The sequence below is a fragment of the Anolis carolinensis genome, chromosome 3 (assembly GCF_035594765.1).
Source record: "Anolis carolinensis isolate JA03-04 chromosome 3, rAnoCar3.1.pri, whole genome shotgun sequence".
Lineage (NCBI taxonomy): Eukaryota > Metazoa > Chordata > Lepidosauria > Squamata > Dactyloidae > Anolis > Anolis carolinensis.
In genome coordinates this window covers 164498723-164515781 of record NC_085843.1, presented here as the reverse complement: position 1 = coordinate 164515781, position 17059 = coordinate 164498723, and the positions used below count along the sequence as shown (strand labels likewise).

Sequence of the window (17059 nt, the reverse complement as noted above, 5' to 3'; positions counted from 1 at the left end):
TATGCCTTCTCCCCGTTTCTCCACACTGCCAAAACAGGGTCCCATGGAGCCCATCACATGATGCAAGACAACTTCTGGCGGAACTCCATGGAGCTCAGTTTCCGCAATGTGGAGAAATTGAGCTCAGAGTGATTTGGTACAAAGCGGAAAAAGGTGGCGAAAGAAGGACCTGTCAGGGGAAAGGACATGGGATGGCAGTAGACGAACCTGGATGGGAGGAAACAGAGTAAGGACCTCATCAGACGAACAGGGTGAAAGCAGAGAGAACCATCCTCCTTTGTTTCCTACAGTCTTTCCCTGTCTCCCATCCCACGTGTTTTCCCATACTTTTCCCTTTTCTTCTTTATGTTCTCCAACTTGTGTTACTTGACTCCCCCAAAGGCATTCTGGGCTCAGTTTCTCCACACTGCCAAAATGGAGTCTCGTGGAATCCCGCTGGAAGTTACCTTCCATCATGTGATGTGTTCCGTGGGACTCCATTTTGGCAATGTAGATGAATGAGAAGAAAACGCAGAGAAGATTGTGTCTAATAAGGTCCAAAATGCTTCCCTCTGCTATCCCACACTGTTCCATGCTGTCCCACACTTTCCCCCTACCTGTCTGATGAGGTCCTAAATAAAAGAGTGCATATGCCTTCTGTACACATCATAAGATTGTTAAATGTGTAAACCAGCATAGAAATATTATGTTCTGAACAAAAACACCCATGTCACCTCAACAACTAACTCGTTTTATAGTAGCGTCTCGCTTATCCAACCTTCACTTATCCAACGCTCTGTATTATCCAATGCAGTCTGCCTTTTAGTAGTCAATGTTTTTGTAGTCAATGCTTTCAATATATTGTAATATTTTGGTGTGAAATTTGTAAAAACAGCAACTATATAACATTACCATATATTGAACTGCTTTGTCTGTCAATTTGTTATAAAACATGATATTTTGGTGCTTAATTTGTAAAATCATAACATAATTTGATGTTTAATAGGCTTTTCCTTAATCCCTCCTTATTATCCAACATTTTTGCTTATCCAATGTTCTGCCAGCCAGTTTATGTTGGATAATCAAGACTCTACTGTACTTGAAATGAGTTTATATAAGCACAGGGCTTTTCTCCTGTTTCTTCATTTGTAAAAATGTGTGTCTACAATTCCAGAAATTGAGAAAAGTTTTGTACAAGGATATGAGTGATTGACATGACACTGAAAACCGAAATGGCACTACTAGTATAAACATGACCTCTCTCCCTTTTTATGATTACAGTTTAAAAGCCCCGTCTACAATTTTTATAACTCAATCGTCTCTAATGACAGCTCTGTGATTGTGAAAAGCCAGCCTGTGAACTATTCATTTACATGCACCTACCATGCAAACTATCTGGTGAACCATGCTGCCTTTGACCAAAGGTAACTCTGCCTTGATTCACTGGAGTGCCACCTTGTAGCACATGCCTCACTGTAATTTCAATAGTGTATGATTCAGTCATATGACATTTTCTGCCTCTTTTAGAGTGGCAACAGTTCATGTGAAGAATGGCAGCACTGGATCATTTGAAAGCCAGTTGTCCCTCAACTTTTATTCTGTAAGTACTGTCTATGTGTGTTAACTACCATTTTTGCATGGTAGTAGGGATTGTAGTTGCAGATTGAGTATCTTTGTATTTGAAAATACAAAATGCTCCAAAATAGACCATATGGGTAGGTGAAATAGTGATACCGTTGCTTTCTGATAGTCTGTTTTGTGCACGAAATTAATAAAAATATTTTGCATATGATGCATAGGAGCATCAGTTAATTTCGTGTTTAGATTTGGGTTTTATCACCAAGATTTTTCATTCTGTACAGTAGATGCAAATATTCCAAAATCAGGGGGAAATCCACAATCCAAAGCATTTCTATTCCCAAGCATTTTAGAGAAGAAATACTCAACCTGTATATGATATGTTACATAAATACGTAATTAAATAGGTAGGAATTGGTGGGTACAATGTTCATCACTTAGTAGCTTATTATTCAATGACTTTCATACAGGACTATGAAGTAGGTGGTAGACAAGATTCCCATGATAAAGTTCTTTGCACAGAGTGCCAAGACAGTGAAAAAACAAATAATGCATTACAGAACAAAGATTAATATCTTATCATAACAGAGATTGCTATAATATCTGTCACTAAATTTAGGGATGGGCCAGATGATGTGTCTTGCTTTAGGCCTTTTTCAGTTATCAGAAGCTCTGATGCTATACACTGTTTACATTCCAAAATAATGGTGTGAAATGCAACAGTAAGTGAGTAATAACTGCACAGCATTAAGATTGTGTTCATATAATACTAACGTCTTGTACTGGTTGCCAAATGCACCACCAATCTACTCTGAACACATTCAGCCTTATTTGATTTTGAAAGCTTGTAATCAGGGTCAAACTTGTTTAAGGAAAACCACAAAATAGATCTTGGAGGAAAAGGCCCTGCTGAAAACATTAGAGAATTCTACTTGCCATAATTTTTTTTCGTGTCAGGAGCAACTTGAGAAACTGCAAGTCACTTCTGTTGTGAGAGAATTGGCCGTTTGCAAGGACATTGCCCAGGGGATGTCCGGATATTTTAACATCCTGTGGGAGGCTTCTCTCGTATCCTCACATGGGAAGCTGGAGCTGACAGATGGGAGCCGCTGACCTTTCAGTCAGCTGTCCTGCTGGCACAACGGTTTAACCCATTGCACCACCGGAGAGTCCACTTGCCATAATTGACAATGCTGCATTAAAAATACCAATGGTCTGGTTCAGTATGAGGCAGATTCTCGTGTTCCTACTCCTTCTGGGTCCAGTTCAATTTATTAATTTCAAATACAGGGCCCTAAATGGGGGCTGGTTATATAAGGGGGCACCTCTCTTACTATGAATGTGTTTGGATGTTGCGTGTTGTAAAAGGGCCGCTTGAGAGTGCAATTACTTGTGAAAAACTGTTTGATGGACACACAGAAGATGGCTTTCTTTGTGTTGCTCTCAGGTTACAGATTAACAATTGGATAGCTACCAGGCTACTTGCTTTTAGGAAGAGTGTCAGTCACATCTCTTCAGACAGCCTATTAGCATTTATTTGATTACTGATTGTAATGGTTGTGTTGTTTACATTGTCTTTAAGGGCCTTATCTTCAAGAGGGGTGTACTGAAGTATGAATTTTTATTTACAGATGATACGTTAAATTGTGTGTATTTGTTTTGCAAGGGTAAGTATTATAGTTATTGCATGAAGGGGGTAGCCATCTCAGCGTTCTGAAGCTGGTTGCCATGGAAATGTAGGCAGAGCCAACTGCCGTTTAGCAGAAGAGAGAGCAGAATTTGAAAAGAAAGTCAGTCTGTGATCTGAGAGTCACAGGGAAGAGACTGGTTCCAGGTTAGGGAAACCAGGGAAGCTCAGATTTCTAGTTGTGTCATATTAAGCAAGTCAAGTGACTTGTTTGGTTTTATTGGTAAAATCTGAATGGTAAAAGGAAGCAATTCCAGTTAGATCTGAAGTGTTCAGTTAATAGCATCAGTTGAAAGAATAGGAAAAGGTTTAAACTGCTCAAGGGAAGGAGAAAGTCTCCCTGAGTCTTTGGTGGTTGCATCGTTGCAAATTGGTGGCAGTCGTTATAAATTCTTTACAAGGGGGTATTTCAACAGAGATATATGGTAGAAAAAAAGTAATGCACACATCCATAATAAGCATGATATTAGGTTTAGAATTCCCATAGATGAAATTCTGCTGAAGTAATGGGCAGTGCTCTTGGGTGTTGGATCCTCCTTCCACCTGAAATTGCCTTGAAACCTATTCCAGACGATGTGAGGACCTTCTAAAACTGCATGGAAGGTAGTTGTGGCTATAGAGAGAACTGATAGCACTTCCTCCCATATCTGTTCCTGGAAACCTCTGATAGATATGAAAAAGATGAAGAAACCATGGTCATGAATTTGCAAGACTGGAGCAGGGCTGCAGATTACTGGAGATCTAGGAACATAATAAATTTAAGTCAATTTAATAGCAAGTAACAACAATTTCCATACTGCGCTTTAGATAATTATCTGATATAGTGTGATTGTATCATCAATTAATTGCTAATATATGTGAATTCAGCATGATATATTTTTTCCCGTGTCAGGAGCGAATTGAGAAACCACAAGTTGCTTCTGGTGTGAGAAAATTGGCTGTCTGCAAGGACATTGCCCAGGGGAAGTCCGGATGTTTTGCCATCCTGTGGGAGGCTTCTCTCCTCTCTCTCCATGGGGAGCAAGAGCTGACGGATGGGAGCTCACCCTGCAAAATGAATCTGACACTGAAGTTCTCTCTCACGTGATTTCAAATGTACCCTTATTATCTGACTGCTTACCTAATCTCTGTTAATGTATGGCAGAGGTAGGCAACTGGGATATACTAGGGGGTACCCCACTAGGAGAAACACCAAGAGAAATCACCTCTGATTTCTAGGACAAAAACAACCCTGGGGTTACATTTTATCCCAGCTGTACAACAACATAGCAGTGTACAAAACAGAATGTTTCCTACTTCTCCTTTACAAGTTAGTACTTTTGTCTTGTAGTCGCATGTTCATATTTTACATTCGTGTTGCCTAAAGCAACCTTTTAAGCTCTTTTAAAGGCCTTAGTACACACAGAGTTCCTTTTATTCCTCTTGAAATGTACCTAGTTCTCTTCTGAATTAAAGAGATGCATAATCTTCTCTTGGGGTTTTCATTCTGCTCTGTCTTTGCTTTCTAATGTTTGCTCCGTGACATAAGGCTTTTGACTGAAAATGTTACTTTTTTGGTATGTGTTTGAATAGAAATCAGTCCCAAATCTTTTTGTCTTCTTCAGTCTAATTTCAGAAAGGGGATGACCATAATAAAGATATGATATGATATGATTTGTTATGACAGAGGATGAGCTAGATTTTACCTTGAATAATTTATTTTGACCAGCCTCATGATATTAACATATTCTCTCCAGGGAATCAAGTAACTGATATTTTCACATGGCCCCACAGTAAGAATGCCCCTAAAACTATGCTACATTGTTGTTTGGATTCTTGTTTCAACATACATTTGGGCACCTCACTACATTTGGTATGGGGATAATAGCATACACATTCCGTACAGACTGAATAGATTTACAGCCAAAGACTACCCTTTGGCAAGGAGAAACAACTACTATAAGCCTTTGGAATATTTTGGATATAGTAGAACAAAATGGTTAGATGTGCAATTACCTTTAACCATACTTCTTATTCCTAGAAAGAAATGTGTGTATTTTTTAAACTGTGGGTGTCAGATTTACTGGGTCACACTTGGAACCATGCATATTGTTGAAGAGAGTGCCATTTGTTATTACAGCCTCGCTGTTTTTAATTTCATGTTTTATTAAGTTTGTTTCTTATTTCTATAGGTTAATGTTTAAATTTTATAATTGTGTATGTTTTTGTCTATTGATGTATTGTATATTGTTATTGTTTGGCCCATGTAAGCTGCCCCGAGTCCCCTTCGAGGGAGATGGAGGCGGGATATAAATAAACTTGTTGTTGTTTTCATATCGCATGCAAGTGAATGTTGTGGGTTCTACACAGCAAGTGCTGTTCAGGCAGAACATGACATTTTGTGAAAGAAAATTTTTAAGATGCACAGACCGTATTTTTTGCTGTCATGGTGGAAGGAAGCTGTTTGTGGAATTTTCTGTTGCAAGTACCAAAAAAGTGTGGCAAATCTTTGGGGACCGACAATGATAATAGGATTAGATGCTTTGTGCCTGTGTCAATTTAGGAACTCACTATTCTCTATTAACCTATTCCCCTTGCATTTTGTTATTAGAATGCCAAGTTTTTGAACCAGAAGGAAGCCCCCTTCATAGTAGAAACTTCAGAAATTGGTTCAGATGTCTTTGCCGGAGTAGAAGCAAAAGGCCTAAGTAACAGGTATGATTTTAAAGATGAAGTACTTTGGCCACATAATGAGAAGACGGGAAAGCTTGGAGAAGACAATGATGCTGGGGAAAATGGAAGGAAAAAGGAAGAGGGGCCAACCAAGGGCAAGGTGCATGGATATTATCTTTGAAGTGACTGGCTTGACCTTGAAGGAGCTGGGGGTGGCGATGGCCAACAGGGAGCTCTGGCGTGGGCTGGTCCATGAGGTCACAAAGAGTCGGAAGCGGCTGAATGAATAAACAACAACATGGCTTTAAATTGATCAGCTCTGGTGTGCAATTCTAATTCAAACCAACACTTCTCTAAAGCTGCTTCTGCTTCTTTCCCTTAGATTTAAAGTTGTCTTGACTAATTGTTGGGCAACCCCCTCAGCAGAATATTTCTATCCAGTCCAGTGGCCACTGATAACTAAAGGGTAGGTAATTTTTGGTCTCCAAATGAGAATAATTCAAATGAGATGGAACTACTGAACCAAGATATATTGAGATGCATAGAGCTATCCTTTTTTGTGATGTTAATACAACATATAATTACAAAGTTTAGGAGTGTGGTCTTACACAATGGTTTTATTACCAGGAGGGCATCATAACCAGGAGGGCAGCACTGTTACAAGTGATGCTAATGCAACATGTAATTACACAGTTTAGTAGTGTGGCCTTACATAAATGGCTTTATTACCAGGAGGGCAGACCATTGCAGTGAAGCAAGCAGCATGGCTCTTGTACGACAGTTTTGATGAACAACAATTAATGGGGCAGGCTGCCTCTATACAGTGACAGCACAAGGAGAGCCTCCAACAGAGCTACAGTACTCTGATAATTTGGAACAGTGGAATATCAAATGTCGGGTATGCCTTGTGCCTATCTTTTAAAATAAACATCCTTACCTTTAATAGTGTCTTGGTGTGTGATAGAAGTCCTTACTGAACAACAGGGCATCTTGTGTGGCAGCCAATTATTCACTGAGAGGCCCCATTACAAAACATGATGTCTTGTGTGGTGCCCCATTTCACTTAATGACAATACTTTAACAGTATTATAAATCAGCAATACAGCTCTGTCACTGTAATGTTCTGCATCTCTAATGTATGACCTCATTTCCTTACTCGGCAATCGGCTGGGACTTCCAGGGCCTGCAGCCAATTGCCAAGTAAGGACTGTTCCTTTCTTGGCAATCAGCTGTAGGCCCTGCAAGGCCTGGGTGCATATGCACAAAACCTCACCCATAGGCCCAAAGCTCCCAGGCCTATGGGTTCAGGTTTTGGGCTTATGCACTGGGGCCTTGCAGGGCCTACAGCCGATTGCCGAGTAAGGAGCGATCCTTACTCGGTAATCAGCTGTAGGCCCTGTAAGGCCCGGCCCAAAGCCTGCACCTGTAGGCCTGGGAGCTTTGGGCTTACAGGTTCAGGCTTTGGGGCTATGCACCTGGCCCTGCGAGACCTGGGCCGGGTAGTCTGCACCCAGGCTTGGCAGAGTGCGTAGGGCCAAAGCCTGCACCCGTAGCCCTGGGTACCCAGGCCTATGGGTGCAGGCTTTGGGCCTACATGCACAGGCCTGGCCGGGGGAGGGGGGGAGGTTGAGGAGGCTGGATCATCCTGTGCCTCCTCCTCCCTTTGCCTGGGTCCTTACTGGGCACTGGCTGGTGTTGTGGCTTTGGCCACCTCCTCCCCCCCGCCCCCCCCGCAAACCAAAACAAAACAAATGTCTGACCTCCCAATTCCAGGAGGTCAGACAAAAACCAATCAGGGCCTTGCCGAAAGCCAGGAGATGAAACGGAACAAGTTAAGTGCCGAATGCACATGACTAGTAGACAGGCCCTTGCTCTTGGGTGCTTTTTGAAACTCGGCAGCAGAATATTTAATAATCTCAGTTTTATGAATTTCATGTAAGTTTCTTATTACTAAACTTGAACTTACCTGTTTGATATATTATTGTTGGCACTGAATGTTTGCCACTGGTTTTTTATTGTAAGCTGCCCTGAGTCCCTTTGGGGAGATAGGGAGGGCCATAAATAAAGTTTCATTCATTATCAGCCGATCATAGGTTCCTGCTATATCCTTGCTGTGGCCAGGCTGAATGCAAGGATAGTGCTGGAGGCAACAAAAGATTTCTTGTGGTTCTTCTCACATTTTCTACCTCAGCTGTGCAGCAGATAACTCCATCTTAATACATGAAAATGGGAAAGACAGCCGAGCTACATTCCAGTTTAATGCATTTCGCTTCCGGAATATTCCCAAGCTTTCCAAGGTGTGGCTACATTGCGAAACCCATGTGTGTGATAGTGAGAAGATCTCCTGCCCTGTGGTAAGTGCATGCATTACCGACATGTGGCAAAGCCTAAGATTTCTAAATCCATATTCCTGTGAACCAGCTAACTTTGATTTAGGTTTTAATTGTTAAATGTTCCTTAAAGACACTTTTAAATATTAATGTAAAATATATGATATAATGAAGGCATAAGGCTTAGTGACCAGTACACAGGCCCCTTCTATACTGTCATACAATCCAGATTATCAACGCAGATAGTCCAAATTATCTGTTTTGAACTGAATAATATGAGTGTATACTGCCAGATAATCAAGTTCAAATCAGATAATCTTTATTTTATTTGGCAGTGTAGAAGGGACCACAGTGAAATCGTGCAGTAGCCATGATTCTAATCCTTACTTGCCTCTGAAGCTCTTTGATCTCTCCATGTTATGGTTGAGCCTTATGGCTCCGATACTGGGAGACGTGGTCGTAAGACTCCTCGGGAGTCAGATACTCTCGAGGAGCGAGAAAGGAAGCGGCTGCGGGACTTATTTGCAGAACCATCTGACGAGGATTCCTTTGAGGGTTTTACTGAGAGAATGGAGGAAGAGATGGTTAGCTCAGAGGAGGATGACATGGAATGGACTCGTGTGAGGGAGGATTTGGGTGCTACTGGCAATGATAGTATGGAAGGCGATTGGGGACCTTCAGGATTAGACCCGTGGACAAGCTGGAGGGATGGGACGGGATCCACAGCTGGGGATGCTGTGGGGCGTAGTCAAAGGTGTTTCAGTTCTGATGAGGAAAGTGATGAGGAAACGCCTGGAATTAGGGTAACAGCTGATAGTGATGAGGAGCTGTAAACTGGCATAAAATGGGGTTTGGAAGCAATGGCTAATTGCGTTGGGCAAGGTATTCTGGACTGACTGACTGACTGACTGACTGACTACGGCCTCGGACTCTCCTTCCTGTGATTATCGTTGGACCTGGTGAACTACAAACGTCTGTACCTGCCTTACGACCTTCGGACCGGATTGGAACTTCACTGACTGCTTCTGCCCTTGAATGCTGCGTTTGTATCTGGAAATTGCTTGCTGTGTGGAGGAGTAACCTCTTAGTTACTCAAACATAGCTTTTGGCAGCAGAGAAGCATCTGCTGCCAGTTTTTTGTATTCCTTTGAACCTTTTGTTCACCAGCTTTTGTTTGTTTAAGTCCCAGGCTGAAGTAAGCTTTTTTGGTTTAACCCGGATTAAACTCCGGTCTAATCTGGTTTATCTTTTGAACGTTTTCCTTGTGTCTTTTTACTTTTAAGGCCAATGTTTGCCTAGCCCTTGTCTTTTACGGGCATTTTTGGTTCTGTAACTCCAATAAACTTTGTTATATCTTATCTTGTGGCGTTCTGTCCTTGACAGATTGCCCAACGCCCATAAAAAAAGTTTTTTCTTAGTAGTTAATTGCGTCAAGAAGACGATGGAGGAGCTCAAGGCTCGCTTTGATCAGTTGCAGGCTGCTTTTTACGCTGCACAAGCAGCACAGCCAGCCAAAGGACATGTTATGACTCCCGAACGTTTTGACGGGTCTCGGAACAAACTGCCTACCTTTTTGGCACAAATTGAACTCTATTTTTCCCAGATTAGTGTACAAGCTTTTCCTACGGACACTAGCAAGGTGGCATTTATTTTGAGTTTATTGACTGGTCCCGCAGGACAATGGGCCACTAATTTGATTTTGGGAAATGACCCAGTCAAGGACAATTTAAGTGATTTCAAAAAATTATTAACTGACACTTTTGGGGATCCCCTCCGTACGGAGAATGCTAGCTGGGCTCTTTATCGGTTGAAACAGGGAAAGGGGACTGTTTTGGATTATTTAAATAAGTTTAACTCGTATCGACATCAATTAGACTGGGGGGAGAATGCATTTATGCTTTTGTTTATTGCGGGTTTAAATGACTACCTCCAGGATGAATTGGCACGTTTAGAGCCGGCAGAAAGTTGGGATGCCTTAATAGCTAAAGTGTTGCGTTTGGACGCCCGGTTCAAATCCCGTAAACAGTCTAGAGCTATGTCTGCGCCACCTGTGTTTGAGCCTAAGGCACTTGTGACAAAGGGGGACGAACCTATGGAACTCGGGGTGTTTAAAAAACTATCTATAGCAGAAAAAAACCGTAGGAGACAACTGGGGTTGTGTTTGTATTGTGGGAATGCTGGGCATTTTGCCAGAACTTGTAATGTAAAACCTTCTCAGCTTTCGGGAAAAGGCCAGCCCTAGTGCGACGTGAGTCCAACGCATTAGGGCTTTTAAAGCAGTCAACTGAGGGGAAGAAACATGTCTTTGTACCCATTTCTTTATCTGTTGGGGGAAAAGAACTTGCTTCTACTTTGGCACTGCTGGACTCAGGGGCTACGGTCTCATATGTGGATGTTGGGTTTGCAAGGAAGCATGGACTTCCTGTAGTGTGTAAAGCATGCGATGTATGGGTGGAAGGGGCGGATGGGAGATTATTGGAGACTGGGGTGGTTAATCATGAGACCTCAGAGATAACGTGGGAGGTACAAGGAGTAACGGGAAAGTTTGTTTGGGATATTACACGATTACCAAGGTATGACGTGATCCTGGGAATGGATTGGCTAACCTTAGTAAATCCTCAAGTGGACTGGGTAACGCGTACTATAGCTTTTAAGAGGCAGGAATGCTTTGCTCTAAACCCTTCTCAGCTTGATATGGAGGGAGTGCCTGGTGAATATGGGGAATTTCAAGACGTATTTTGTAAGAAAGAAGCAGATAAGTTACCGCCTCATAGACCATACGATTGTGCCATTAGACTAGTGGACGGTGCAAAATTGCCAGCAGGAAGGTTGTACGCCTTAACAGTACCAGAAAGGCAAGCCTTGAGAGAATTCCTTGACGAAAACCTAGCTAAGGGGTTTATTCGCCCATCTAGCTCTCCAACTGCTGCACCTGTGTTCTTTGTAGCTAAAAAGACAGGAGAACTTAGGTTGGTTTGTGATTACCGGGTTCTTAACAAGCACACCATTAGAGATAGGTACCCGCTACCTCTGATTTCGGAATTACTATCGAGGGTGCAAGGGGCTAAGATCTTTACCAAGCTTGACCTGCGGGGGGCGTATAATTTGATTAGAATACGGGAAGGTGATGAATGGAAGACGGCATTTAACACGTGTTTCGGATGCCACGAGTTGCGTGTAATGCCTTTCGGACTTTGCAATGCGCCTGCGGTCTTCCAAAGGTTCATAAACGATGTATTTAGAGACTCAATTGATCAATTTGTGGTGGTTTATTTGGACGATATATTAATTTTCTCTAAGGATGAAAAAGAACACCGACAGCATGTTAAGCAGGTACTACACCGCCTACGGGCTAATGGGCTTTTTGCTAAGGCTTCTAAATGTGTTTTTCATGTACCTGAAGTTGAGTTCCTGGGACATGTAGTTTCCGGAAAGGAACTCAAAATGGATCCGCATAAAGTTGACGCAGTCAACTCATGGCAAGAACTTAAGACTAAGAAAGATGTGCAGCGGTTCTTAGGCTTCGCTAACTACTACCGGGAGTTTATCCCAAACTTTGCCAAACTCACGGTACCTTTAACGCAACTCTTGCGTAAGAAACAACCGTTTGTGTGGGGACGGGAGGCTCACGATGCGTTCTTACAGTTAAAGTCTAGCTTCCAGGCAGACAATATACTAATACATCCGGATGTGGACAAGCCGTTCATAGTAGAAGCAGACGCTTCTAGCTATGCGTTGGGGGCTGTATTATCTCAAAGGGATTCATCAGGGACTTTGCGTCCCTGTGGATTTTACTCTCGGCAACTAACACCGTTTGAACAAAATTATACCATATGGGAGAAGGAATTACTGGCTATCAAGGTGGCGTTTGAGGTGTGGCGGCACTGGTTAGAGGGCGCACGGCATCAAATTGTGGTCAGATCTGACCACAAGAATTTGGAACATTTGCAAACGGCCAAGAAATTAAATCAACGCCAGATTCGATGGGCTTTGTTTTTCTCTAGGTTTAATTTTAAAGTTCAGTTTGTGGAAGGGAAGGCAAATTTGCGGGCAGATGCATTGTCTCGCAAACCCGAGTTTAAGACCAGTGAGCAGGTAGTGTGCCAGACAATTTTGCCTACTGCCTCTTTATGTGTAGTGGAAAATGAGATGGGATTACATGCTCAAATCCTAGAGGCTCAGAAGGAAGATAACTGGACTCAAGAGCAACTCATGCTATTGTCAGTAGGGAATCGTACAATGTTGCCTCATTTACAAGATCAGGATGGCGTACTGGTACGCAATGGACAGGTTTATGTACCAGTGGGGGCACTCAGGTTGGAGGTCATTAGAGCACATCATGACGAACCCATGGCTGGGCATTTTGGCAGATTTAAGACCGTACAGCTCATTACCAGAAACTACTGGTGGCCAAAGATGCGACAAGACATTCTTCGCTTCTGTGATAGCTGCGCTGTTTGCCAGCAGAGTAAGACGCCTGTTGGGCGCCCTAGAGGTTTACTATCTTCCTTGCCTGTCCCTGAGAGGCCATGGCAAATTATTTCCATGGATTTCATTTCTGATTTGCCTAAGTCTGGGGCTTATACATGTATTTGGGTGGTGGAGGATTTATTTTCTAAAATGGCTCATTTTATACCATGTTCGACAATCCCAGCGGCTCCTACATTGGCGTTATTGTTTACCAAGCACATTTACCGTTTACATGGCGCTCCTGAGGTGATTATTTCTGACAGAGCTCCACAATTTGTGTCGCGTTTTTGGAGACACTTCCATGAGTGTTTAGGAACTAAATTGAATGTCTCCTCAGCTTTTCATCCGCAGACGGATGGTCAATCTGAAAGAGTTAATGGGTTGTTGGAGCAATATTTACGTTGTTTCTGTTTAGACCAACCAACTGCTTGGGTAAAATGGCTATCAGTGGCTGAGTTTGCCTATAACAACGCGGTGCATACGTCTAGTCAGCATACCCCATTTGAGCTGACTTATGGTTTCCATCCACGGGGAGGTGTGGCGCCGTCAACCAATGTGGTTTCCTCTGACCCGGTGTACCGTTCTTCTGAAATGGCTGCTTTGCATGATGTTGCTCGTCGTTTACTATTAGAAGCTAAGACAGCGCAAAAGACTCAAGCCGACCGTCATAGACAAGCAGGGGAAGAGTTGGAAGAGGGGGATTTGGTATGGTTGTCCTATAAGTACATTAAACAGGCTGGGGGAAAGTTTGCGCCACGGTATTTGGGACCTTTTCCTATTGTTAAAAAGATTTCCTCGGTAGCATTTCGTTTCCGTTTGCCCTCTACTTTTAAGATCCATCCTGTTTTTCACCGTTCTTTGTTAAAATTAGCGGCTGCGGGACTTATTTGCAGAACCATCTGACGAGGATTCCTTTGAGGGTTTTACTGAGAGAATGGAGGAAGAGATGGTTAGCTCAGAGGAGGATGACATGGAATGGACTCGTGTGAGGGAGGATTTGGGTGCTACTGGCAATGATAGTATGGAAGGCGATTGGGGACCTTCAGGATTAGACCTGTGGACAAGCTGGAGGGATGGGACGGGATCCACAGCTGGGGATGCTGTGGGGCGTAGTCAAAGGTGTTTCAGTTCTGATGAGGAAAGTGATGAGGAAACGCCTGGAATTAGGGTAACAGCTGATAGTGATGAGGAGCTGTAAACTGGCATAAAATGGGGTTTGGAAGCAATGCCTAATTGCGTTGGGCAAGGTATTCTGGACTGACTGACTGACTACGGCCTCGGACTCTCCTTCCTGTGATTATCGTTGGACCTGGTGAACTACAAACGTCTGTACCTGCCTTACGACCTTCGGACCGGATTGGAACTTCGCTGACCGCTTCTGCCCTTGAATGCTGCGTTTGTATCTGGAAATTGCTTGCTGTGTGGAGGAGTAACCTCTTAGTTACTCAAACATAGCTTTTGGCAGCAGAGAAGCATCTGCTGCTAGTTTTTTGTATTCCTTTGAACCTTTTGTTCACCAGCTTTTGTTTGTTTTAGTCCCAGGCTGAAGTAAGCTTTTTTGGTTTAACCCGGATTAAACTCCGGTTTAATCCGGTTTATCTTTTGAACGTTTTCCTTGTGTCTTTTTACTTTTAAGGCCAATGTTTGCCTAGCCCTTGTCTTTTACGGGCATTTTTGGTTCTGTAACTCCAATAAACTTTGTTATATCTTATCTTGTGGCGTTCTGTCCTTGACACTCCATCTGAGGCACCTTCTACACTGCCATATAAAATTCAGATGATCTGTTTTGAATTGAATTACATGGCATTGTAGACTCATATAATCCAGTTCAAAGTAGTATGGAACCTATATGTTATCATGAGGATTATAAAGAGTACAACTCATACTGGCATATTCCTTTGAGAGGGTGTGGAAAGTGGAACTGTTGTCTTCCTAAGCTTTGCACCCAATTTTTTCCACACACACAGGTAAAGGTTTCCCCTTGACATTAAGTTTAGTCGTGTCTGACTCTGGGGGTTGGTGCTCATCTCCATTTCTAAGCTGAAGAGCCGGCGTTGTCCATAGACACCTCCAAGGTCATGTGGCTAGCATGACTGCATGGAGCGCCGTTACCTTCCTGCCGGAGTGGTACCTATTGATTTACGCACATTTGCATGTTTTCGAACTGCTAGGTTGGCAGAAACTGCGGCTAGCAGTGGAAGCTCATCCCGCTCCCCAGATTCGAATTGCCAACCTCAGCAAATTCAGCAACTCCGTGGTTTAACCCGCTGTACCATCGGGGACTCCAGATAGATAGATAGATAGATGGGAGAAATTGACATTTGCTGCTTATTTATTTAATTTTTGTATTTATTATTTATATACCTGATTTCTCCTGGAGTGAAATCCACAGTGGTTTCCAGAAATAGTTAATTAAAAACTTTTACAACAATTAAACTCCCTTCATAAAGTATTTTAAATATTTTAACAAATACATTTATAAAAGATAAGTGGAAGATCCCAATTAAAAACCTATTGAAACAAAAAGTTCTCTGCCTGCCACTGAAAGCAAATTAGAGAGAGGGCCAGTCTAAGCCCCTTCCACACTGCTTTATATCCCAAGACCTGATACCAGATTATCTTCTTATCCCAGATTATATAGTGTAGATTCATCTAATCAAGTTTAAAGCAGATAATCTGGGATCAGATCCTGGGATATAGCATAGTGTAGAAGGGGCCCTAGTCTCCTGCAGAAGGGAGTTCCAGAGGGTAGGAACAGCCATGCAGAAGGTTCTGTCTTATGTCCTCATCAAGCAAGCCTTCTCTTAAGGATTTTACAGATGTTAAGCATTTATCAAACAATTAAGATACTGTCTTTCATATAATCTGGACCCAAGCCACATAGGGCTTCATAGGTCATGACCAACACGTTAAATTGCTGACTTCTGGTTCATTTCCTGGGCAAATTAAGGCCACATTTGGTCCCCAAGTACAGCCAAAGCGCAGTACCAGTGTGAGCATTGGACTACAACTCTGGAGATCAGGATTCAAACCCCCATTCAGCTGTGAAAACCTACTGGGTGATCCTGGGCAGGTCACACACACTCAGTCTCAGAGGAAGACACGGCAAACCCACTTTGAAAAATCTTGCAAGAAAACCTTAGGGTTACCATAATCAGAAATTATTTGAAAGTACACAACCACCACAGTAGCAAGAACTAGACTCATAGGGTCAAAAACATAGTAAATGCCTCATCCCTACCTGCTTGAAATTTTAAAAATATGAAAAAAAATGTTAGGGAAATATGAGAGTGAAGTCTGTCCCTTAGGTCCTGAAGGGGTCAGTGTGGCTCCCCAATCTCTACTTGAGTTGTATGCTCTTTCAGATAGGTCAGATAACAAACAAATGCAATATACAGAAAATCTGTCAGAAAGTGGTGACGTTGGTCTGTCATTTTGCCTAAAGTGTACTGTTGTTACTGTATGTGTCTTCAATTAATTTCTGATTTTGTGCATCTGATGATGATGAAGTAGTATAATAACTTATTTTGAAATCTTTGCTGTTTGTCAAGACTCTATTGTTTTAAATGGCAAGTAAAAATGATGTATCTGCTCACTAGGGGGAACTAGAGTAATGTGACTGTGCTCCCCCTTGTATATGAATATGGGCCAAATGTCATTTGAAATCATACGTAAAAATTCAGCATGGGAGGCGCTTTTGCTTTCTGTATATGCAAGTGCCAGTAGGTGGGACATTGAATCATAACTACTCTCAATACCTTCCACAAACAGGGGAATAGTGTCTATTGGGTGGCACTTGCTAATAAAGATGATAGGTCCATAAGAGGGCTGCTGAATGTAAGGGTGAATGTTATCAGGCCCTGATTCCTGTTGTTTGCCTTGATGTTGCTGACTAAACCAAGGCCATGGCTGCACTATCTCATCTGGTAGGGTTGGCCCTGTTCTGGTCAGGCCGAAAAGAACACACCACTAGATGTAAACGGAATAAGATCCGGAGTGGCGGATGGATCTTCCATCTCCTGGATTAGAGCCTGTATCTCCTATACCACACTGACTCTATTCTAGAACACATAAAGACCCTGAAAGGAACTGAAAATGAGTCCCAGTCAGCTGCACCAGCAACCAAAGGCAACTAAAAAAGAATTCACCCCAGAATCAAATTCATAACCAATAAAACAAGTGGGGAGGGGGTGGGAAGGGAAGCTACTAAGGTAGGTAGGTAAAGATTTTCCCCTAACGTTAATTCTAGTTGTGTCTGACTCTGGGGGTTGATGCTTATCTCCATTTCTAAACCAAAGAGCTGGCATTTTCTGTAGACACCTCCAAGGACATGTGGCCGGCATGATTGCATGGAGTGCAATTA

General features: G+C 42.6%; 1 protein-coding gene across 1 annotated transcript in view; it reads left to right on the top strand.

Moving 5' to 3' along the window:
- Window positions 1–17059, top strand: part of tectb (tectorin beta) — a gene marked incomplete at its 5' end in the record, with an annotated part of 40101 nt that overhangs the window by 1526 nt on the left and 21516 nt on the right. The window contains 5 exons of the mRNA XM_062975764.1: window positions 1261–1403; window positions 1507–1579; window positions 5835–5938; window positions 6279–6362; window positions 8088–8250. Of these exons, the coding sequence (XP_062831834.1) occupies window positions 1261–1403; window positions 1507–1579; window positions 5835–5938; window positions 6279–6362; window positions 8088–8250 (567 nt within the window). The remainder of the gene's footprint in view (window positions 1–1260; window positions 1404–1506; window positions 1580–5834; window positions 5939–6278; window positions 6363–8087; window positions 8251–17059) is intronic.